Source organism: Cavia porcellus, unplaced genomic scaffold (genome assembly GCF_034190915.1).
Source record: "Cavia porcellus strain 051 isolate PalLab524CR breed Dunkin Hartley unplaced genomic scaffold, mCavPor4.1 scaffold_18, whole genome shotgun sequence".
NCBI classification, from domain to species: domain Eukaryota; kingdom Metazoa; phylum Chordata; class Mammalia; order Rodentia; family Caviidae; genus Cavia; species Cavia porcellus.
In genome coordinates, this window is record NW_026947501.1 from 9,553,470 (window position 1) to 9,577,912 (window position 24,443).

At 36.0% G+C, this 24,443-nt stretch overlaps 1 protein-coding gene across 9 annotated transcripts in view; it reads left to right on the forward strand.

Moving 5' to 3' along the window:
• Acyp2 (acylphosphatase 2) overlaps positions 1 to 24,443 on the forward strand; it is a 198,371-nt gene that overhangs the window by 18,655 nt on the left and 155,273 nt on the right. For 8 of the 9 annotated variants that reach the window (XM_063229370.1, XM_063229373.1, XM_063229372.1 and 5 more), the window contains exons 2-3: positions 11,195 to 11,211; positions 13,680 to 13,789. In XM_063229370.1, coding sequence (XP_063085440.1) covers positions 11,195 to 11,211; positions 13,680 to 13,789 — 127 coding nt within the window. Of the gene's footprint in view, positions 1 to 10,819; positions 10,906 to 11,194; positions 11,212 to 13,679; positions 13,790 to 24,443 lie in introns of those variants that run through there. The other variant, XM_023567274.2, reaches the window with a different exon arrangement.

Below are 24,443 nucleotides of genomic sequence, written 5' to 3' on the forward strand. Positions count from 1 at the left end.
GCTTCACATGTTCTGAGAGCAAAAGAGTCAGAGTCCAGGTGTATGATGAAAATAAGAAGGCTGATTTGATGAAATATGTAGAATGGATTTCAGTGTAGCTTCTCAAACTTGCATTTGCATATTAGCTCACAAAGAGAAGAAACTGGGGCCTCCTAGAAGAAGCAAAAAAGATGAGAAGAGGAAGCAGCAACAAAAAGTCCCCAGTCCCCAACCCTAAGAACATTGACCCAGGACAGGTAAACACAAAGGAGAATGAGAACAGCAAACATGCAATATCAGACATGGTGCCAGGGGACATAAGGAGATATCTTCGGGACCTCATAGACGAGTTCAAAAGTGAAATATTTAGCCAAGTAAAGCAAGATACAAGGAGATTAACAAAAGAGATACTAAGCACCCCTCAAGCAGACACAGAGAGAAGGGAGGAACTCAAACAAAGGAGAGAACAATTTGATGAAGAATATTAAAAAATATGGAATACATGAACAGATTCAAAGAGATCACCAGGAAATTTAAAACTCTATGGAAAGATGGCAAATCAGCTTGCCAGAAATGAAGAATAGATTATACAAACTGAAGGACAATTTTGCAATGTGAGATTATGAAAGGAATACTTTTTAAAAATAACAAGGAAACAAGCAGTAACAACACAAAGACTAGAATATGACAAGAGGATCTATAACTTGAGAACAAAGAATGTGAATGAAGAAGCAGGGGTACAAACAAAGGAACTACAAAGGTTATTCACAGAAATAATTAAGGAAAACTTCCCAAACACAGGAAAAGGAAATGATATTCTGATACATGAGGCATACAGAACTCCAGCCACCTACAACCAAAACAGAGCTACACCCAGGCATATAATAATCAAGATTCCAGAATTCAATATAGGAACAGAATATTAAAAGCTGTTAGAGTCAAGAAACAGATTGCCTATAAAGGAAGGCCCATCAGAATAAGAGGAGACTTCTCCACACAAACCATCAAGACAAGAAGAGCCTGGAGAGATATAAGCCCTGAAAGAAAATAACCTCCATCCCAGATTGATATACCCTGATAAACTGTCTCTAGAAATTAATGGAGAAACAAGATGCTTCCAAGACAAAGAGGAACTTGGAAAATTCGCAACCACCAATCCAGCTCTACACAGAATATTGCAGGGCATTCTAGAGAGAGAGAAAAGTATTAGGATTCCAGGAACAGTGGCAGAGAGGCCTCAATGCATGGAGCAGAAAACAGAATGAAGAAGATAAGCAGACAAGTGATGGCAAAAAAAGAGCATAACAGAAATGAGGCAGAGAAGATTTTATTCAAAACTGATATGATTGATAGTATCAAGTCTGAGAGTATAGGCAACTACACTGAAGATGACAAGACTCTAGGATACACATTCTGGTTTGATAACTGCTGTTTTTGAAGTTCTATACTATATACAAAATTGTGTTTTTATTAATACTGTTGTGTACTGATATATTCAATTATACTATGTCTAATGAGATAGCCAATTCTATTGGCGACAGCAACAGACAACACAGGAACCATGGTAGAACTCTTTGTACAATGGTCTTATATGTTTTTTTCATTTCATGTATTCATAGGAATATGTTTTGTTTTGTCTTGCTTTGTTTTGTTTCTCCCTCTAATGTAGAAAGGATAAAAATACATGTTAACACTCATGCTTGTGTAGCATCTAAGTTTATGAGAACTGATCTTATGACACATGATGAAATGAACAGATATTTTGAAGAAAAAGAGACACTAAAATACCCACTAAAATACCTGGAGTGTCATAATGTGAACCCAGCAATAGTATTAGTCCTTGTTCAGAGTGATATTAGCCTGCTTAGGTTTATTCAGTGTCAACATAGTTGAAGATATGGATAACTCCATATGTGTTTAAGTTTATAGAATTGATAACCATATTTCTAAGTTTTTGTTGGACGGTTGAACAGAACTGTTTGTAGTCTCGCTCTTTGAATTCCCACTTTACATGTTCCACTTTTGTATCTTGAACAACTGTTTGTAAAACAACAATGTGTAAACATCAACTAGTGATTTCTTAATGTTTATTTTTTTCTCTGAATGTATGTATTATTCCTACATATTTTCTGTTTTGTTTAGTCCTTCTTTAAATAAAATAAAGAATTTTGTTAGAAAAGAGCAATGGAAAGTGGATTTTGTGTATACAACTAGCAGTCTAACACAGGCATTCATATAGTAAATAAATTTGAAAACGTGTGTACTGAGTTTATATTAAGTATATATTGAAACTTTCATATATGATTTATCTCAGTCTTGGGACTGTCTAAAGTAATGAATTACACTTGTATTATCTAGTTTACCAGATAGTATCAACTGAGCTTAAAATTGTATCTCTTTTATTGAAATGAATGCTGCAGTTTTACTATCTTGAGATTTTTAAAATTAAATATATGGGTGGCAGTTTAGCTCAATGGCATAAATGCTTATGTGGCAAGCATGAGGTTGTGAGTTTGATCCCAGCACCAAAAGAAAGAAAAAACATGTAAATATGTGTATACTTACTCCTCACACTTAAAATTACTTCTAAATTTAAAATTTTGAATATTTTTAAAACTTTGAACATTTAAATCAAATGAATATTTACATGGATTACAAACAAATCAGTCTAGAATGACTGTTGCTATCATTTATAGTTGTACATGTAAATATAAAATATAGTACATATAAGTATATAAATTATATAGGTTTTGTACTCACTATATATATTTTTATGTATAATTCTGCTAGAATCAACATAGAATTCTAGAGGTTCTTTCTAAAAGTCTTTTTTTGTTTTGCAGTACTGAGGATGAAACCCAGGAATTTCATACTGAGTTATATTCCCATTTCTTTTTTTATGTTTTATTTTAAAACAAAGTTTTGCTACATTGCTAAATTTCCTATGCTGAGCTCAAACTTGCAATCCTCCTGCCTTAACCTCTGAGTTCTGGGTTTACAGGTGTGTGTCACCACAACTGGCTTTTATCTAGAACTTTGAAGGCAGTACATTTAGTGTTACTTGAAAATAAATTTGAATTCTAATCAATATGGTTATATGTATATTTCACTTAAATATTCACAAGCTGGTTTTTCTTTTATGCATTTATTTAACAAGTGTACATGCAACTATAGTTTAGGTTTGGATGAATAAAATAGTAGAAGTCCTCCCTTGTGGAACTTACTGTTTACTGTGAAGTCAGGAAATGAAGATTACTCTAAATAAATACAGAATATTCTATGGTAACATAAGTATGCATGTGTTTGTTTCTGCAGGAAGCATGGGGTATGTTCCTATTTTAGATAAATTAGAAAACATTTCTCTAATAAGATGAGATTTATGCAGAAATAAGAAATAATGAGAAGTCAGATGTGAGATCACAGGAGCAGAGTTTCTGGCTGCAGGAGCAGTAAGTGCAGAGGCCACGAGATTGGGACTACACTTGGTATGTTTAGGAGGCCCAGAGGCGAGTGTGCGTGGCTGGAACGGAGTAGAGCAGGGAGTGGTCAGAGGTGAGGCAGAGGTGTTAGGAGCAGGCATGGGGAGCATGGCTAGCCAGTCGCATTTTTCTTTTTAATTGGTACAGAGGATTGAACTCACAACCTCGGGCTTGCAAGGCAGGGGCTTATTATGCCCCTGAGCTAAATCCCCAACCCCACCAATCACCTTTTGAGTGTCATGGGAAGCCACTAGAGGGCTTCGAGGTGGGATTATACCTCCTTGGCTGCTTTATGAAGAATATACTGTATGAGCAGAAGAAGAAAGGAGGCCAGTTAAAAAGTTTCTTGCAGTAATTTAGTTGAAAGGTTAAGGAAACTTTAGATGTAAAAAACATTACTACCCATTCTAGAAACAATTGGAGCAGAATTGAATATTTTTCAGTAAGTCTTTAATGAGGTTTGAGGGCAAAAAATCATTTTGAACATGAAAGAATGCCTAATTTTGAATTCTAATTTTGTGATTCATAGATTATATCTGTGTACAAAATAAAATATTCCTTCAATAGATTGTAGATAATTTTCTTAACCCAGTGACATGCAGTTAGTGGAGTATCTGTGTTCAGTGCCTGTTATAAAACTCCTCAAGGCCCTTCACTTTAAACTGAAGGCCCTTTTTTCCCATCAGTGAATAGATTTCCAGAGGGCTTCCAAGATTCATAAAAGTTGAAAGAATTGTATTCACTGGGGTTTGAGGTGAGGCGTCAGCTTCCGTCTTTGCCACTCCAGGATTTCTGACCTAAGGGTGTAAGGAGCAGTGTAAGTGTCAGGCTGCCTAAGAAACTCCAACCATGGGGAAACCGTGGGGTTTCTTTTGTGTAGTACTACTGACTCAAAACAGGTGAGGCAACATTGATATGTAAGCACAAGATTTGTTATCAACAGCTTGAACTGTATCAGTGGGGAAAAGTGTCAGATAGCTAGATACTCTTTGGTTTTCCTTTTAGTGATACAACTTTTTGTCGGTGAAGCTAGGAATCTAATGCAGGGCTTTGTGCATGTTAGACATGTTCTATCACTGAGTTATATGCCTAGCTTATGATTCAAATCTTTTTTTTTGAGGTGATATTTTTAAAAAATTTTATTTAAGGAGAAAATGAAAAGAAAACAGAAAAAGGGTGCAAGTTATACAGAATTTCAGAAAAAATAAACAGTAGGAAATCACTAATAGATTACATATTGTCATCTGAGAAATAATTGTTCAAGTTACAAAATTAAAGCATATAGAGTAGACATTCAAACAGTGAGACTGCAAACAGTTCTGTTCAATGATCCAACAAAAACTCAGTAATATGGTTATCAGTCTTATACACTTAAATATACATGCAGTTATATCCTTTAGAGCACTTTCTTTTCCTCTCTTTTGTACAATGACAATTACACATTTTGGGTTTTATTACTCCCACAGTTCTTATTACTTTTTTTGAAGAGAGTAAAACCAAATGTGACATCACAAAACAGAGTCAGTCAAATCAATAGGATGAACATAATACATAATGTAAAACCAAAGTACAAGGTGATCAATAATGGTTACCATAATGCCTCTTGCTATCTTAAAAAGAATTGCCTATATCATCAGTTATAATAAAATTGAACAAAACAGTAAAGAACAAAACCAATACAACCAAAACATTGGAGACATTACAGGACTTCAAAAGAAGATAATAGTCAACCATAATGGGCATCATAATGAATCTTATTGTCTTCACAGTTGTTGCCTATACTCTCAAACTTTGTAGTATCAAGCAAAACAGCATAGAGGAAAATCAGTCAAAACAAGATGGTGAGAGCAATACAGGGTTTCAAATCAAGTTAATAGGAAATCAAAGTGGGTTACTATAATATATCTTGCTATTTTTATTTTTCGTTTAATTAAAAAGATAAAAATTAAAAAGTAAATAATAAAAAAAGGAGATTGAGATAAAAGAGGACAAAACAGCGCAGGTCAAAGCATAGCCATTTAAGCAAAATAGTGTTTCACCACAAGATATCCTGATATAAAAGTAGTTACCATAGTGTCTCTTTCCTGGAAATCTTTGAGTATAACTTCGTATACTGTAGCATCAAACATATCAAGGCAATGTAAAACCATTCAAGAGAATGACTGGGTATTTAGAATCAACTAACAGAAAATGAACAATGGTTTCTGTATAATCTCCTTGTCTATAAAAGTTTTTGTTTATATTATGACATATAGTAAAATCCAATAAGATACAACATGTTAAGACCGATGAAGACAGAAGAACAAAAGTTTGATGGGACTTCAAAACAAGATGATATTAAATCATTACTAGCTATTATGATGTCTTCTTTTCTCCAAAATAGCTGTTCCTACCATCCAACCTTCTCTGCCTCACTTCTGTTGAGCTCTTTTTCTGTCATTAGTTATCAATTTGTCTTCTTCATTTCGCTTTCTGCTCCATTCATTGTGGCCTCTCTGCCACTGTTTCTGGAATCTTGGTATTTTTCTTTTTTTTATAATGTCCTTTCATATTCTCTGTAGAGCTGAATAGGTGGTTGCAAATTCCCCTAGTTCCTCTTTATCCTGGAAGCACCTTGTTTTTCCATCAATTTCTAGGGACAATTGTGCAGCATATATCAATCTTAGATGGAGATTATATCCTTTCAAAGCTTGAATTATTTTCCCCCACACTCTTCGTGATTTGATAGTTTGTGCTGAGAATTCTGCTATAATTCTGATGGGTGTTCCCTTGTAAGTGATCTGTTTCTTGTCTCTGATGGCTTTTAATATTCTGTTCTTATATTGGATTTCTGGAATTTTGATTATTATATGCCTGGGTGTAGCTCTGTTTGGGTTGTAGGTGGCTGGGGTCCTGTACCTCATACATCTGAGTATCTTTACCTTTGCTAAATTAGGGAAATTCTCCTGGATTATTTCTGTGAATAGCCTTTGTAGTCCATTTGTTTGTGTCCCTACTTCTTCTTTTATGTTCTTAATTCTTAAGTTATAGATCCTCTTGTCATCTTGAAGCCTTTGTATTATTGCTGTTTGTTTTCTTGTTATTTTAAAGAAGTTTTTCATTTCATGCTCCCATATTACAAATCTGTCCTCCAGTTCAGATAATCTTTCCTTAGTTTCTTTCAAGCTGTTATGCCAGCTTTCAATAGAGTTTTTAGTTTCCTGGTAATCTCTTTGAACCTGCTTCACATATTCTATGTTTTCTCTATTTTCTCCATCAAACAATTCTCCCCTTTTTTCTGTTCTTCCATTCCACCATCTATTTTTTCTTGGGCAGTGCTTAGCATTTCTCTAACTATTCTACTTATGTCTTGCTTTAGGTTGTTAAAAACTTTACTTTTGAACTCGTCTATGAGGCTCTGGAGATATCGCTTTATGCCTATTCCTGCCATGTCTGATATTGCATGTTTTCTGTCCTCATTCTCCTGTGCATTTACCTTTCTTGGATCAGTGTTCTCAGGATTGGGGGCTGAGGACCCTTTCTTGTTGCTCCCTCTTCCCATACTTTTTGTTACTTCCATACAAGCATATATAGGAGGCCCAGTTTCTTTCTTTGTTGGTTACAGTTTGTTTGAATCTGCCAGCTAGGTGTTCCCGCCCACTGCAGTGTACTAGGGAGACACAGACCTGGGCAGCCTCTGCTGGGCCCACCACTCCAGGTCAACCTACTGAAGGCTTCACTGCTAGGGTACACCACCAAGTGCTGGGACCTTGTTTGGACTAGCCTACTGGGTCTTAGTCAGCGGTGTCTCCCAGGCCAGGCACTCCCCACCAATCCCGCTTGGGAGGGGAATATGTGACTAAAGTCACTGCAGCATCCTGTTCCGGCTAGTCTGCCCGGTCCCAGAATGTCCTCTGTTGGAGCCTCCTAGTCTATGAAAGGGTCCCCACTTCTCTCACTCACTGCAGGTCAATGCAGGGCCCCCGCCAGTCCTGCTGTCAACTCCGTTTGCTGATTCCTGCTCTTAGAGCTTTCGCATCTCTGTCCCTGCCATGCAGTTTCAGATGCAGCAGTGGCAGCAGGAAATTCAAATCACATGGGTTCCAGCTTCGGTGCTGAGATTTTATCTGTCTGGTTATAGCACCAGGATTGCATTTGCAGTTGGTTTCTCTCAGCTTAGTTCATTCCTGGGTCGACAGGGTATATCTCCCTCTGCTTAGGACTCCTCACACCACACCATTCCTGGATTCTAAGCTGGCTATCTCAGAAAGCCTCCATTAGCTGCTGTTATCTATCTGCCATAGTCTCCCAGAAGTCTTATGATGCAAATCTTAACCTGAAATATAAACCTTTTTCTCATCTCACCTAGATCTTCCTTCAAGATAGAGCAAGCCACTGGTTTTAAACTGTAGTGGGTTTGAGAATCCCTTGGAGAACATGTTAACTAGACTTTCGGAGTGTAACTGTAGAATTTCCACTTCCAGAGGTCTGAGGAGATGCCTGGGCATTTGAGTTTAACAAAACTTCTAGATGCTGCTGGTTCAAGGGCCTCTCTAAGTAGGAAAGAGACTATTTTTTTCTGGCTTCAGTTTCATGTACTTCTCTTTTCATAATGGTAAAACATAGTGCTGCAAACAGGCACAATATAGACTTGGCCGGAACTGTCAGCCTGTGTATGTGGTCGGGGATTCCTTTATTCATATGATGAGAAGACGGCGCAGCTTCTCTGAACAGCTCTGCCCCTTTTCTCTCCATTTGATTTCTTCTACATGGCTTGGTTGACCTGGGGTTTCTTGACTCTTTGACTGATTCCCTTTATATCTACCACTATCTTTTCCTTCATCTGTATAACAGGGTGCCTTTCTGATTCTCTTTCAGATCAGTATTTTCCACCCATCATTCCTGTTTAGGAAAAGATATCTTTTGAAATACCTTTATAGCCTTATAACAGTCCCATTTTTGATACTATCCTGTCTCTATTGTTTATTGCTCTTTTTCTTCATATTCATTTGGCATTAAAATATTAATACTATCAGGAAACCTTATTATGAACTTGCTTGCAAAGCTATAAAAATACTTAAGCTACTGATCTTCTACATTCCTGTAACCAATCTGAATTGTTAGCTGTAGAAGCAATATCTTTTTGCCTTTTTAGAGGTGATTTGGTCTATGCCCTGTGACTTCCCAATTAATTTTCCATTTTTTTCAATCCAGGTATAATTTATATTCTGTAGCCACCACTACAGTAGAGATAGAGAACATTTATATCATCTCCCAAATTTCCCTCATGCCTCTTTTTGTAGTGCTTTCTCCTTTCCTGCCAGGCTTTGACAAGTACCAATCTCTTTTGAGTCTATAATTCTACCTTTTCTGAGTCTAGCCACTTTGGCTTAGCACAATGCATTTAATTTATATATGTGATTCATTCAGCTGTTGATTGTATCCATTGTTTACTCCTTTTTATTGATGAATAATATTTATCATAATTTTCTGTTCCCAAGGTATTTTTAATCGCTATTTTTATCCTTTAAATTTAATAATTTGTTTAGTTTTTTTTTGAGCACTACAAAGAAAATTTCCTGTGTATTCTATGTGGGAATCAAATTAAGTTGGAATAGGTATGAACAAGCTCTGTATTTCTGCATGTTACATATTCCTGATGCTTCTTAGACCTGTCATAACCAACTCTCAGATTGGGACATACCTATCCCACAGGATCAAAGTCCTTTCAATTTGCAGAAATGACATAAGCTCTGTTGTGTAAGATCATTTCTGCTATTTGCAGGAGGCATGTAAGAAGGCCTCTTCTTCCTGGTAGATTCTGTTTTGCTTTTTCATGCTGGGACATAATACACAGCACCCATAATTTAAGGGAGGAGGAGATTATTTTGGCTCATGTTTCACCTTTTTCAATTCATGTTCAGCAGACTTGAACATGGACACAACACGGCAGAAGAGTCCCCTGTAGAGGAAAGCTGCTCACTTCAAGGTGGCCAGGAGCTATGGGGCAGATGTATCCTTCTAGGTCACACTCCCAGTGACCCGCTCCTTTTGCCAGACTGTCTCCTAACAGCAAATCATATCACTTCCATGGTTCAGTCATCTTCCAAAAGCCCTGCCTTAGAGCATGTGAGGCCTTTGCAGGACATTCTTCAGGCCATAATAGGTTTCAAATCATAAACATGTATTCTTGATAATTTGAAACCAGCTTGCCTCTTCTTTCATTGTGCTGCAGGTTCTGTATGCATCAGTGTTTTGTTCCAGACAAACCAGAATATGAAATCCTATCACATTCTTGATTTATTCCCCACAGACTGGAGCTCCCACAGCTTTGTGGATAACTGAAGCCATGATAGTTGGCCAATATGAAGAAGCCTGGTCTATCAAAGATAACGTAACCAACACAATAAGACTATCCAATATATGTGATGAAAAGTATGAATATAATATAACGTATACTATAAAGATCCAAAGGATTATTTCCATTTAATTAACTTTTATTCTGGGCTTCAGAAGCCCAGTTATGGTCAAGCATATCATATCATGATATTGCTTCAGTGGTTCTTAGTTATAACTAGAAATAAAACTGTAAAAAGTGTGTTATACTTAAACTTGAATTTAGTTCATGGCATTTATTCTTGCTCTTAACCAAAATGCCTAGAGGTAATTAGTTCTTACATTTAAAGAAGCAATTCTAAAGATTGAGGATAGGTAAGTTTAATGCCAAATGTCCTCAACTGATCTTATAATGAAGATTTTATTTTATTTTTTAATTTTAAAGAGGATAAAACAGAATAAAACCAAAATCAAAACAAATCAGTGTAAGAGGTCAGGTCTTAAAACATTACAAAATCAACAATAGTTACCATAATGCCTTTTGATGTCTTCAAAATAGCTGCAGATAACTTTGGACATAGCAAAAATCAAACAGAACAGAATAGAATAGAAACAATAAAAACAAAACAATGAATGTGATAAAAGACTTCAAAATAAGCCTATAGTAAATCCAAAATTGCTACCATAATGTATCTTGTTATCTTTGAAATAGCTGCTCCTGCAATTAGATTTGACATAACCAAACCAAACAAAAGAGAGTAAAACCCAATCCAACAAAACAAGGGAAATGATATATAGGACTTCCAAAACAAGACCATAAGGAGTCAGCAATGGCTGCAGCCCTCAGAAGGAGATTCCCCCTAGATGTCACACTGCTTACCACTACCCTCTGAATGCATAGGCCCTAGACCTGAAATGTTAGTGAAACACTAAAGTGCCGCAGGCATCCAATCGCATTTCACCTCCACAGCTATCATCAGAGCCTGTGTTTCTTCCATGGTGGGGGAGGGGGGTGGAGTGGGGTGGGGGAGGGAAGGCTATTTCTTGTTTGCCAGCCCTCCAAGGGAAGCAGCTGGGCTCAGGCTGTTCCACGCTGGCAGCGGTGTGCTCGTGGCGCTGCTTCCTAGACTGGGTTTGCTCCTTGCTGATGTGTCCTTTGTTTTCTCTGTTATTTAGCATTTTAAAATAGAATAATTATTCAGCATTTCATCATACATGGGTCTCAGAATATTACCATAGTTCCCCCCAAAAATCATCTATTTTAAAAGAAAATAATTTTGAAGAATATCCTTTGAGTTCATTTAGATATTGAATATTTTATTAATTTCATTTACTAATGCATGAGAGTTAAGATCAGAAATATATAGGTTTTAAAAAAGGTAGATAAACTGACATTTCTATTTATCTTTTTTCTTATACAGGTGTTTGCTTCAGAATGGTAAGTCATTAGACTATTTTTTCTTGCCATTTTTGCTTATGTTTAATCACAAAGATAAGTAGTTTTCTACATAGTAGTAGTTAACTGTTTATTTTCTGTCTGACAGCAAATAAAGAAATATATAGCTTTTTTCCAATTATTGATTGTGATTTTTATTTAAGTGGTCTTTAAAAAGTATTCTACTAAAAGCATTACTGCCTTTCTAGTTTTTAGTTATTTTCTATAGTGTGTGTGTGTGTGTGTGTGTATGTGAGAGAGAGAGAGAGAGAGAGAGAGAGAGAGAGACAGGGTCTTCAGAGTTACTGGGATTACAGACATGTGCTCCTGTACTAATTTTCTGTAACTTTCCCAAGTACTTCTCTTGGAGTGATTGAAATTAGGCATTTTGATTTAGGTATATTGTGGTAAGTGTGGGGTCTCCCACATTCTGGATGGAAAAACCTTTTAGGCAACAGAGTACATTTTGGGGTGCAATGCTAATGTTCCATATGGATTGTTCCCTGATTTTTAGTGATTCAAGTTCCTTGCCTCATTTTAAATTTTTTTCATTGTTTTGTCTTAAATTTTTATTTTTACAAACACTCCTTTTGTGAAAATGAATTCTGGATTATTGTTTCACCTACTGTCTGACCTAAGAGTCATCAGATTAGTTGTCTGGGTTTCAAGCTCCTAGGAATTCCAGTATGTTCTCATCAGAAAAGTACATTTTAAGATAGCCGTGTCCTGCTTTCACAGTTCAGCTTGTCTCCACTTTCTTCTTTATTATCTTGACTTGTTTTAAGAATCAACACTAAATCCATCTCAGTTGTAACTGTTTCAGTTTGTGCTGCCGAATGCAATTGGACTGTGGAGTTATAGTGATCTTGACCACTCTGACCTCCAAACAGAAAACTGTTTTTTGTTTTTTATTTTTTGGCAGTGTTGGCAATAAGCCCCCACACTTAACTTATTGGTGCAGAAATAAAGAGCAAAGCAGACACCAAGAAATCTCAACAAGGCAAGCTTACATCTTCAGAAGGGTAGCTGCACCCCTAAGCTTAGGTGGCAGCAGCAGGTGCTCTGATATCCTAATGGTGAGGAGCGGCTGACCTGTTTTCACAGGTTGGGTTGAAGGTTAACCATCTGTCCTCACTGGCTAGTCCAAGTGGGATGAGCGGAGGGCCAGAAGGTTTGACAGCAGGAAGTTAGGACCACAGTCACCTGAATGTCCGAGGCAGGTGTTCCTGTGTCCAAGCCTAAATTCTTTATAATTGTAACAGCTGCAACCCTGGTACATGCCTAGGGAGAAGTAAAGCTTAAGAGGGAGGCACTCCTGATGCTACCCCTCGATAGAAAAGATAGCCTACAGTTTCTCACAGTAGTGTTGTGGTCATACCTAGCATGCTGTACCTCTGCGGTACATCCTAGCCCTTTTAAAATTTTTCTCTTTTTAAAATTTTGATGCATAGTCTTACTAAATTGATAAGGCTGGCTTTGAACTTGTGGTCCTCTTGCAGTGGCCTTCTGAGTAGCAGGGCTTACAGGCACATACCACCATCCCCAGCTTGTTTTTGAAAAACTCTGGTAGACTGAATCCACAAGTTTTTACTATGATGTGGTTACATCCTTCAAAATCAAAATATTGCTTGTTTTTTCATTTTCTAGAAGAAAATTGAATTTGAAACTGGGAAAAAGAATTTTTAAAATGATCAAGATATGTATACGTACCAATACTTTACAATGAATATATTATCTATCATAAACATATACTAATAAAAATTTTAAAAAAGAATTCTAGGAGAGACAAATTTACCCACAGAGAATTATAATATTTGTGTCCCTGACATTTTACAAGGCTGGAGTCTAAACCAGGGCCTTATGCTGGCCCAGGGCCTTATCCCCAGCCTTAGTTATATTTGTTGACAAGTTCAGAGTGAATAAAGACTGTAAGAATCTTTTACACTTACACAGAGTCAGTACATCTAGGCTGATGTTTTTTTAACTAGTTTAATTTTCTTATTAAAATTGTTTCCCCTCATTTTAGTTAAAAACTTCAAATATTTTGTATTTTTTCTGCCTATGCATACTTTATGTTGATCATAAAGTGATTGAGAATCTTGGATTGATTATCATTGGGAACTCAGATTAATAGTAATTTAGTATTAGCAGGTGTGAGGGAAATGCAACTGGATTTTGTAGATCCCAAAGCATCATCATAGAAACTGGTTCAAAATAATTCCCCTATCAGTTTATATTTTCATAATGCACTTGTCTTTATTGAAAGGAGAATTTACTAAAAGACATATGTAAGTGAAGGTTCTTATAAACAGAGGTGTTGCTGTAGATCAGCTACATGAATGTTGGCACAGAGTGTATTTTTAGAAAAAAATGACCATGAGGATAACAGTTTCTGAAAATTAGATCAAGTATGTTATGAGTTCAGATTTTTGATAATGGCCTTCTTCTGTCTCATTTTCTCCTGAAACCAGTACACTGAAGGTGAAGCTAAGAAAATCGGAGTGGTAGGCTGGGTGAAGAACACCAGCAAAGGCACCGTGACCGGCCAAGTGCAAGGCCCCGAGGAGAAGGTCAATTCCATGTGAGTAGCCAGACTGATAATGTGTGCATGAAATTTCTGAAGCTATTTTAATGTTTCACTGGACAAGAAGAATGGTACTCATGTGCCAAATTTAGTTTATAGATCATAATGAAGCACATATTTTTAGGCAGACCAGTGAAGAAAATCACATTAGGGAATCTGATCTTATTAAAAAGTTTTTGCACAGCAAAAGAAATCACCCAACCCTAAATATCATAGAATGGGAAAAAATTTTATCCAGTTGTCCTTCAGACAAAGGACTTCTATCTAGAACAAAGAAAGAACTGAAAAACATCAGTCCCCCAAATTCAAAGACCCAATCCAAAAATGGGCATCTGAAATGAATATGTACTTCTCAGATGGAGAAATACAAATGGCAAATAAATATATGAAGAAATGTTCAGCATCATTGGTCCTTCGAGAAATGAAACTTAAAACAACATTGGGATTCTGTCTCACTCCAGAAAGAATGGCTAACATCACAAAATCAATGATAACAAATGCTGGTGGGGCTGCAGGGAAAAAGGAACCCTTCTCCATTGTTGGTAGAAGTGTCGACTGGTGCAACCACTGTGGAAATCAGTGCGGAGATTCCTCAAAAAACTAGGGTTGGAGGTCCTATTTGACCAACTATTCCCCTTTGAAATGAAATGAAAAAATTGAAAACATCAATATATGTGCATGTTTATAAACAGCACATTTTTTTTATTTAAAGAGGATAAAACCAAGGAAAATAAAACAAAATAAAACCAATGAAACAAATCAGTGTAAGTGACACAGGACTTCAAGACAATATGAAATCAACAATGGTTACCATAATGCCTCTTTTTGTCTTCATAATAGCTGCAAATGCCTTCAGACATAGTAAAAATCAAACCAAACAGAAAGAATAGAACCAATAAAAACAAAACAATGAATGTAATAAAGGATTTCAAAACAAGACAATAGTAAATCCAAAATGCCTACCATAATATATTTTACTATCTTTGAAATAGCTGCCCATGCCATTGGATATAACAAAATCAAACAGAACAAAACAGAATAAAACCCAGCCCACCAAAACAATGAAAATGATGCAGGACTTCAAAACAAGATAATAGGGAATTAACAATGGCTACTACCCTCAGAAGGAGATACCTCTAGGTGCCACGCCTGCATGTATAAACATCGTCCCTAGTGTAAAAAATTGAGAGTAAATAAGATATAAAATGTGCAATAGATATTGTGAAAGTGAAAGGGAAAGAAACTGCTCAAAAGGTAAGAGCAGCTGGGATAGGGGAAAGGAGGAAGAAAAGGGAAAAGATGATATGTCTGTATATGTATATTTATGTACACAGATATATGATGTAGTGGATAACTGCACTACTCATCTCTGTTCATCAAAAAGAACAGTTTGTGTTTTTATTGCTTGATTACTTGATCATTTTTTCATGCCTATATCTTGTAACCTGAGCAACTACTTTGACGATAACAATACCTAATATATTAACCAGTGTTAATCTATTAATTTTGTTTTAAAATTCTGTATCATCATTTTTGTTTTGTTTTGTTTTTTTTTAAATCACATGGGTAAAATTTCACTGTATGTACAGGAATGGATTTCTCCCTTGGGTAGGTTTCAGAAGGAGTATTGCATCATTCCCTGGTCCATTTGAATTTGTCCTCTCCAGTCTGTCTAATGTGGGAGGCTGTGGAGAACCCGAGTATTTCTCATTGGAAATGTCTGGACAGAAGCATAGTGTCTTAAGATGGTTCTTGAAGCTCCTAAACTGCAAGGCAAAAAACTACATTCTCCTCTTTGTCCCCCTCCTCCTCCTCTTCCTCCTCTTTAGTCTTTTAGAGACAGGGTTTTGGCATGCAGTTCAGCCTACCTTTAAACTTACTTTGTAGCCTAGGTTGACCTTGAACTTGCAGCCATCCTCCTGCCTTAGCCTCCCGAGTGCTGGGATTACAGGTGTGCATCACCACGCCCAGCTATCTCCTTTAAACTGTATTTTTGTTGTTGTTGAGACAAGGCCTTGCTTTGTAGTTTAGACTGGTCTTATGCAGTTTAGGCTGGCCTCGAACTCATGGTTATCTTTCTGCCTCAGCCTCCTGAGTGCTGGAATTAGAGGTATGTGCCCCCACACCTGGCTTTAAGTTCCTTATTTTTTTTATTGTAATTTTATTTTTACTGTCAATCAAGGTGTGTTTAGTAATCTGGATGGTCGTAATAATGGGTCCTTGTAGTCCTCCGGGACACAAGGTTCCCTAATATGCAGAACAGTGCTGTGTATATAGATGTCATTTTGAAAGCCTTTGTCTTTTTCAGCTTCATAATTTCTGCAGTCTTTTGCTTTAATAAAAATAGCTTAAATTGATTGAGCTTTCAGACATACTGAATATACTAAAAGCACTTTGCATGGATTAGGTTATTTAATCTTTACAGCAGATCCTGTGTGGTAGGTACTAAATAATTCCCAGTGTATTTTATTTTATTGTTTATAGATTATCTTTGTTTTCATTGCTTGTATTTTCAAGTTTCAAGCAGTATTTTTTACTTATCACTGTTGTTGTAGTAAGAGAAGTAATATAATGCTGGGAGCTTTCAAGGCGAATTTAGTAATCTGCCTCTTCTTATTTCCTTCTCCTTTATGGTTTTGGGCAACAGCTTTCTCTGATACTTAAAAATATACTGAAGTACATTTATAATTAAGATTTTGATGTTGTTACCACAATAGAATACTTTATGCATATTTTTCTCTAATTTATATTACATTTTATTACATTTCAACACTTAATCAGTGTGTGTTACTTATTTTTTTTCTAATTTACTGTTCTTGAACTTATGTGTAAAAACATGTCCCATCTTGATAAGTAGAGTCCAGAGTTTCAGTTTTATACATGCGATGGGTTATCAGTTAATGAAAACCAATATTTTTCAGTAGAATTGTCACAAAATGCACCAAAGATTGTGTGGCTTGTATTGTACAGAATGATAGTTCAGCAGATGAGAAAATGCCAAAAGGTTATGAAGTGGTTCAAGAATGGGGACTCTGTGGAAGATGGGGCTCGTGCCAACCCCAGCATATTCCTGACTCTCATGCTAGCAGGGCTTTGATTAATTCACTTAACATAAATAGATCATATGTCCTCCTTTTTGCTTTTCAACCCCTGTGTTAGTCACATCCCTCCTCTTTGCAGGTACTGTGGTATAGCAAGCTGGTAGGTGGGAGTCCGTCCACACTGGTCTTCACAGCCGCTCCTGCTGGCCTGTCACACTTATGCACAGACATTTTACTTTTATGGGTTTTCATGGAGGCAGTTGGTTATCTTGGGTTCATTCTACTTAATGGCTGTTTAGCATTGCACAGTATAGATGCATTATTATTTATTACCTTATTACTAGGAACTCATTTTTTATTTGTTTCTTGTTTTTCACCATGCAAGCAGTGATGCAGTAAACATTTTATTGGTTTTATTTTTATGGGATTGATTTGCAGTAGTGTGATTTGTTGGTTGAAGTGCCTGTGTATTTTTAGTGTAAAAATATGTATCAGATTGCTTTCCAAAACAGCTGTAAATAATTTACATTTTTGCTCCTCATCCTGTAGACAGTTAATTTTATTGCTAATTTTTCTTTTATCTGATTGGCTGTTGAGTGATTACTGTTTCACTGTAATTTGTATTTTTCTAACTCTTAGTACATTGGAGCATCTTCATGGCGGTAGCTCTGTGGATTTGTTTTCATGCTGTCACATCTTTTCCATATTTTTTTTCTTTCAGTTGCTTATCTTTTGCCAATATGTAAAGGTCTTTGTGTACTGGTAATGATTAGTCACCCTTTATCTGTTATTTCTCTTGAAAGTATTTCTCCAAATCTATCATTAGCTTATTAAGAGTTTATAGCAGTTTTTGCAGCCTAAATTGTTTTAATGTTTGTAAACTTGAATATGGCTGTCTTTTATTTCTGGTTAAGAAACATTGGTGAGTGTTGTCGCTTAGGTTTTCTTTTAACTTTTGATGGTTTATTACATTTAATCATTTATTCCATCTAAGATTTGTTTTATGTGATAAGGAACTACTTTCTGCCAGATGGATAGCCAGTTGGGCCAGCACCATTTATTAAATAACCAGTCTTTTCCTCATTGGACTTAAACAGATTTTTCTCATGTTTTAAAATTTCATATAAACTGGACTTTATTTCTGGATTCTGCTTTATATCATGACCAGTTTATCAAGTTATCTATTCTGACACCCATACTCAATATAGATGTAATTACAGTATCTATAGGATATTTCCTCTTTTTTAGAATCTGCTTTCTTAGGCCTTTTTTTCCTCTAACGCTTAAGATATCTTTCTTCACTTAATTGGAATTGTATTATATTTATTTATTTTATGGAGTTGCTTTTTATTATTGATGTATATAAATAGTTGCTTCATATGTACAAATGAGGACACAATCATTAATTTTACATTGTATCATTTGTATTTTTTGCATTCTTTTTTCACTTTTTGTAATTGGTTATATAGATCAGTGGCTTTCATTTTGGAAGATTCATATTTTTACATAATATATTTTAATTATTTTCACCCCATCCATCTCTTGTTCTATCCTACCCACTTATTTTACACTTTTTTGGGGGGTGCTTTTAGTGTATAAAATATATTTTTCTCATATTTTATTACCTGCTTTTCTATCCCTCCCCACTTTTTATTCCCTTCATCTTGTCTAAAAATAGTCTCTCTTCACCTTTCTTGTCATGTTTTTAGATTCCACATATTAGGGAGAACATGCAATACTTGTCTTTCTGAGTCTGGCTTATTTAGCTTAATATGATGGTCTCTGGATTCCTCCATTTTCTTGCAAATGACAGAAATTTGTTCTTCCTTGAGGCTGAGTATATTCCATTGGTATATAATGCAACATTTTCTTTATCCATTTGTTATGGATTATGAACTGGTGGTCAACTTAATGCCAGCTGGATTACATCAGCATGGCATTGAGTGAAGATGCTCCATCTGAGGAGGGTTGCCAGGATAAATAGGTGGAGAAGAAGGGAGGTGTTGAGGGTTGAGGCGTTAAGGAGGCACTGTGGGTTCTCCTACAAGTTGCTGTCTGAGCTGTCGGTTCTGCTGGAGAAGCTTTGGTCCTCACATCGAGCATAGCTTCCTGGCCCCAGAGGGGAAGACATGTGCTGCTTGGTCTCCAGGATGAACTCGTCACGCTGCTTCCTGGCAGGTACCTGACTGTGCTGGTCATCGGAGGAGTTCGGGGCCTCTGTGTCGCTGAGGACAGCTGTGGTGCCTTTCAGCACAACCCTGCTCTTTGTTGTGAGTGTGACTTCTCGGCTCCAGCTTAGGACCCTCATCCCACTAGCACAGCTCCTTCATCCTGCTGGCATAGACTTTCAGGCTTCCACCGCTGACCCTTGGGTCTTCCTGGCACGGATCTGTAAAAGAGACGGGTGTGAGTCCTTCTTGTGGGCTCTGGACCTCCAGTTGGACTTGTGGGAGGCATTGTCCTGAGCCCTGGGTTTTTATCTGGACTTATGTGGGACATTGTTGTGGGATTTAGGCTCTTTACTAAATAATCTATGTCTTTGGTGTTGCAGATAGATTTTCTGCATTTTCCTGTGTTAACTTCTGGTGGCCATTATAAGTAATATTATAAACTCCATGTCCTAATCCTAATTGTTCTCTGTGTACAACCCATGGCTACAGCACCTCATCCATGTTGATAGGCATTTAGGCTGATTTCCGATCTGGGCTATAGTGAATTATGCCATAGTAAATTTGGATATACAAGTATCCGTATGGTGTTCTGGCTTTAACTGCTTCAGTACTAAGGAACGGTATAGCTGAATCAAGTGGTAGCTCTGTTTCTAGTTTTTTTCTTGGCAGGGGAGGGACTCCACACTGATTTCCACAGTAGTTGTACTTATTTATATTCCTTCCATGGTGTGGAAGGATTCCTTTCTCTCCCAACCCTGCATCCTCACTAGCATTTATTGCCTTTTGTGTTCTTTGGTGATAGCCATTTTGACTGAGATGAGATGAATTCTGTCTTAGTTACTTTTTACTTATTGCTGAGACAAAATACCTCAAGCCCCACGTTGGGAAAGGAAAGGTTTGTTTCTTACAGTTTTGGAGGATTTCAGTCCATACTCAGTTGGCTCCAAGGCAGGGTGGCACGGCTGGGCCACAGTTCAAAGCGGCTGCAAAGGGCAAGGCAGAAACCAGCAAAAGAGTGAGACACGCCTTCTTCCTGCCATTACATTACATCCTGGCCCCACCCCTAGGCCAGTGTAGCACTCACACCCGCCTTCAAGCGCTAGACAATGAGCCAATCACAAATGCACAATGCAAACCCATGAGGCCTGGGGGTCACCAACATACACCTTGACAGAATCTCAAAGTAGTTTTGATTTGCATTTCCTTAATGGCTAAAGAAGTTGAACATTTTTTCATATACATATTGGTTATTTGTAGTTCTTTGGAAAGTGTCTGATAATCATTTACCCATTTATTGATATGGCTGTTTGAGTTTCTGGTGTTAATGTTTTTGAATTCTTTATATAGTCTACATAATGATCCTGTGTTAAGAACAGTAGCTAGGAAAAGATTTTCTTTCATTCTGAAGCCTCTCTCTATTGTTTCCCTTGCTGTGCAGAAACTTAAATTGGATGTAGTCCTAGTTGTTGATTCTCGTTTTCATTTCCTGTGCTGTTGGAGATTTAATCAGGAAGTCTTCTTGTGTACCTATGGCTTCCAATATTTTTCATGTTTTCTTTTAGCAGTTTCAACATTTCAGGTCTTATGCTTAGATCTTTTATCCATTTGGAATGGATTTTTATAGGGTGAAAGGGATCTGGTTTCAATCTTTTACAAACACATATCCACTTTTCTCAGCACTGTTTGTTAAAGGGGCTGTCTTTTCTCCAACATATCATTTTGCCTTCTTTGCCCAGAATCAGATGGTTCAAGCTGTGTGGATTTGTTTCTGTGTCCTCTAGTCTGTTCCATTGGTCTACATATGTGTTTTTGTGCCAGTACCATGCTGTTTTGTTTCTATGGCTTTGTAGTATGATTTGAAATCCAGTGTTGTGATGCCTACAGTCTTGCTCTTTTCATTTAGGATTGAATCAACTATCCTGGGTCTTTAATGTTTTCATGTGAATTTCAGAATTTGTTGTTGTTCTGTGAAGAGTGTCATTGGTAATTGATGGAGTTTGTGTTGAATCTACAGATCACTTTTGGTAATGTGGTCATTTGACAATATTAATTCTGCCCATCCATGAATTCAATAGGTCTTTCCGTCCTCTGGTTTTTTCTTTGATTTCTTTGTTCAGTGCTCTGAAATTTCTGTTGTAAAGATCTTTCACCTCTTTGGCCACATTGTTCCCTAAGCATTTTAAGGTTTTGAAGCTATTGTGAATGGAACTGTTTTCCTGATTGCTTTCTCAGCTGGTCTACTATTGGTGTATAGTAAAGCTACTGATTTTTAATGTTTCTTTTATATCTTGCTCTGTTGGCCCAAAAGTCTTCTGGCAGAGACTTTAGGGTCTTCTAAGTGTATGACCATATTATCTACAAACAAGGATAATTTGGCTTCCTCATTTCCTATTTGTACACTTTTTATTTTTTGTTGCTTAACCATTTTAGCTATATTTATTTTTAAATGAATTCCTCAGATTGCCTCACAATATATTTTTAAAATAAGCTTTATTTTTAGTAGGGTTTTAAATTTCTAGAAAAGTTTTAAAGATCATATAGAGAGCTGGGAATGTAGCTCATTGCTTGCCTAGCATGTGCAAGGCCCTAAGTTCAATCCCTACTACCACCAAAAAAACCCAAAAAACCCAAAAGTTTCAATATATTCATCATCTAGTTTAACTACTATTAATACTGATATATATGTTATAGATAAGGGACCAATAATGATACATTACTATTAATTAAATTCATACTGTATTTTTCTGGGTTTTTACCTAATTTCCTTTTTAAATGCCACTATTTTATTTACTTTTATGATTTCTAAGGGAATTAGCATTTTTTTAAAAAGTAGAATGTATTTATTGAGAGAAAGAAAGCTTCTATCTGAGACAGAGACAGAAGGGGTCCCAAGTGGGCTGCCCTTACGTCTATATTATAAATGAGATTTTGGTTTTCTTGTTTTTCTTTTTGCTACTCTATCAAGTTTTTATGTTAAAGTTTTAGGTTTATAAAATGTGTTAGGACATTTTCTATCTTTTCCTTCTTTCTAACATAATTCAAATGCCACTGAAATTTTTTTCTCAGGTTAGTGGAAACAAAATGAAATCACCTGTTCTGATGCCTTCTCAGTATAGATCTTTGGCCTTTACATATATTTCAGTTTTCCACTTGTTCTTGGGTTCTTTTATGTTTTGATATTAATCACTTTGTTTTTGTAAGTTTTTAAATGTTTTCATATATTTTATAATATTTTAATTTTTGCAGTGCTGGGGATTGAACCCAGGGCTTCATGCGTATTGGACAAATATTCTACCCCTGAGCTGCATCTCTAGCCCCTTTCTTAATCATTTTAAGGGAGTTTTTTTTGTAAACAACTTCAGTGTAAGTATATAACAAATTCAGTACTTTGTGTAATACAATTTAAAAGTGTTTCTCTTTAGTGGAAGAATTCAGTATCTTCATATTTAGCACAACAACAGTTTATAAGCTAATCTGATCTCTTTACATTTATTGTAACAGCAGTATATAATAATTGATTTAATTGTTCAGAACTTACTATCATTACTTTAGTTTAGCTTTGTTTTGCAGGGCTGAGGACTGAACCCAGGGTCTTATGCATGCTAATCAGGTGTTCTACCAACTGAGTTATATCCCCAGAACATTTAAAATATATTTTATTTTGAGGCATAATCTCACTAAGTTGCCTAGTCTGACCTCAAACTCGTGATCTTCTGCCTCAGCCTTCTGAATAGCTGGGGTTGCAAGCATGCACCATCATTCTTGGCCCTGCTGTGACTTTTTATTTTAAGCATCAATACATTTATGAGTTCTTTAAAGTTTTTATAGTAAGCTATAACACATACATATATATATTTGACATAATTGCACAGATTAATGAAGTTACACAGGTAAATGAATTATAATAAAGCAAATTATGTCTTTCTATCTTATAGTAGACAACTTATTTCAGCTTATTCTTATACATTGTCTGCACTAGTACCTTTGTTTTACCATGCAAGTTTTAGCTCAAGTCATCATATTCCAAAAAAAAACCTGTTAGATTTTCCTGAAATTGCATTGAATATATAGATAAGTTTGCAAAGAATTTATGTCCTAAATGTAATAAAGCTCTCATTTATTTGTTCTTTGTTTCTTTAAGTGGCATATTATAATTAACTGCAAAAAGGCCTTACATATTCTCCCTACTAGATATTTGATGGTTTTGCTGTGATATAAATGCTTTATTTTGGTAATTGGTAATACATAGAAATCCAGTCGAATTTTGCATATTGTCATATTTCTAGCAACTTGGCTAAACTTACCTATTGATGGTAATTACATGTTGACTTTTTTTTAGCTTTCTATGTACATGATCCTATATACAATATTGTCAAAGAATAGTTAATACTTTATTTCTCCCTTTTCCAGTCACTTTACTTTTTATTCTTTTTCCTGCCATACTAAACTGATTGGATTTTCAAATACAAAATTGAATAAAAATGCTGTTAATAATAGGCATGTGTGTCTTGGTCTTGATCTCAAGCTTTCACTATTAATATCAGGAATCAACTATTATATAGTATACTACATAGTGTACTATATGGTATTATTAAATAGTAAATATTTGTTTTAAATAGTATATACTATTTACAATTAAGTAATATTTTTATCATAACTTCTTTACAAAGGCAAGACTGTAGTGATGAATCTTGAATCTAGGTTTCAGAAGAAGAGAAATGAACTAAGAAGTAATTGATGGGTGGAGATACATACATCTTTATCAGATTTTGAGTCTAATTGCAACAACTTTGGGAATCACTATTCTGTTGCACAGGGAGTCAGTATGGAAAGGGAGAATGGAGTAGGGATGTGAACTATTTCCAGTATTTCCTTCCCCACACAGTAAAGATCCAGTAATGACTTATTTCACTGATTTTTCTTTTTTCCTTTATACAGTGGTTCTGTAATTGGACTTCATCTGAGCATTGCTAAATGGAATTTCTTTCTGCTATCTGAAATTACTGATTGCTGAACCTTTTGCTGTTGTCATGTTTTTCTTTTTACGATTTTTTATTAGGGGATTTCTAGCATACAAGTGAATTGCGATAACAGGCTAGTGAAACCCATGTGCCAGTTACCCAGTTTCAGTACAAGTAGCTTTATGACATTCTTGTTTCATGTATGCCTTCAATTTTTCTTTTTTTTTCTTTTTGTTATTGTTAGAGTATTTAAAGCACACTGTCACCATCATATTATTCAGCTATAAATTCAGCAACTAATATTTGACAAAGTTTTAACTTATAAAACAACAATTTTATGTTGTTTTATCTAATGCTTTACTGTCTCTCCAACAAAAACTGTATATATCTGTCAGTATGTATGCCAAATCCCACAGCAGATTTAGCTTCAAACGTCAAAGTGCGTTACCTAACCTGTTAGTCACATCTCTCCCCGGAG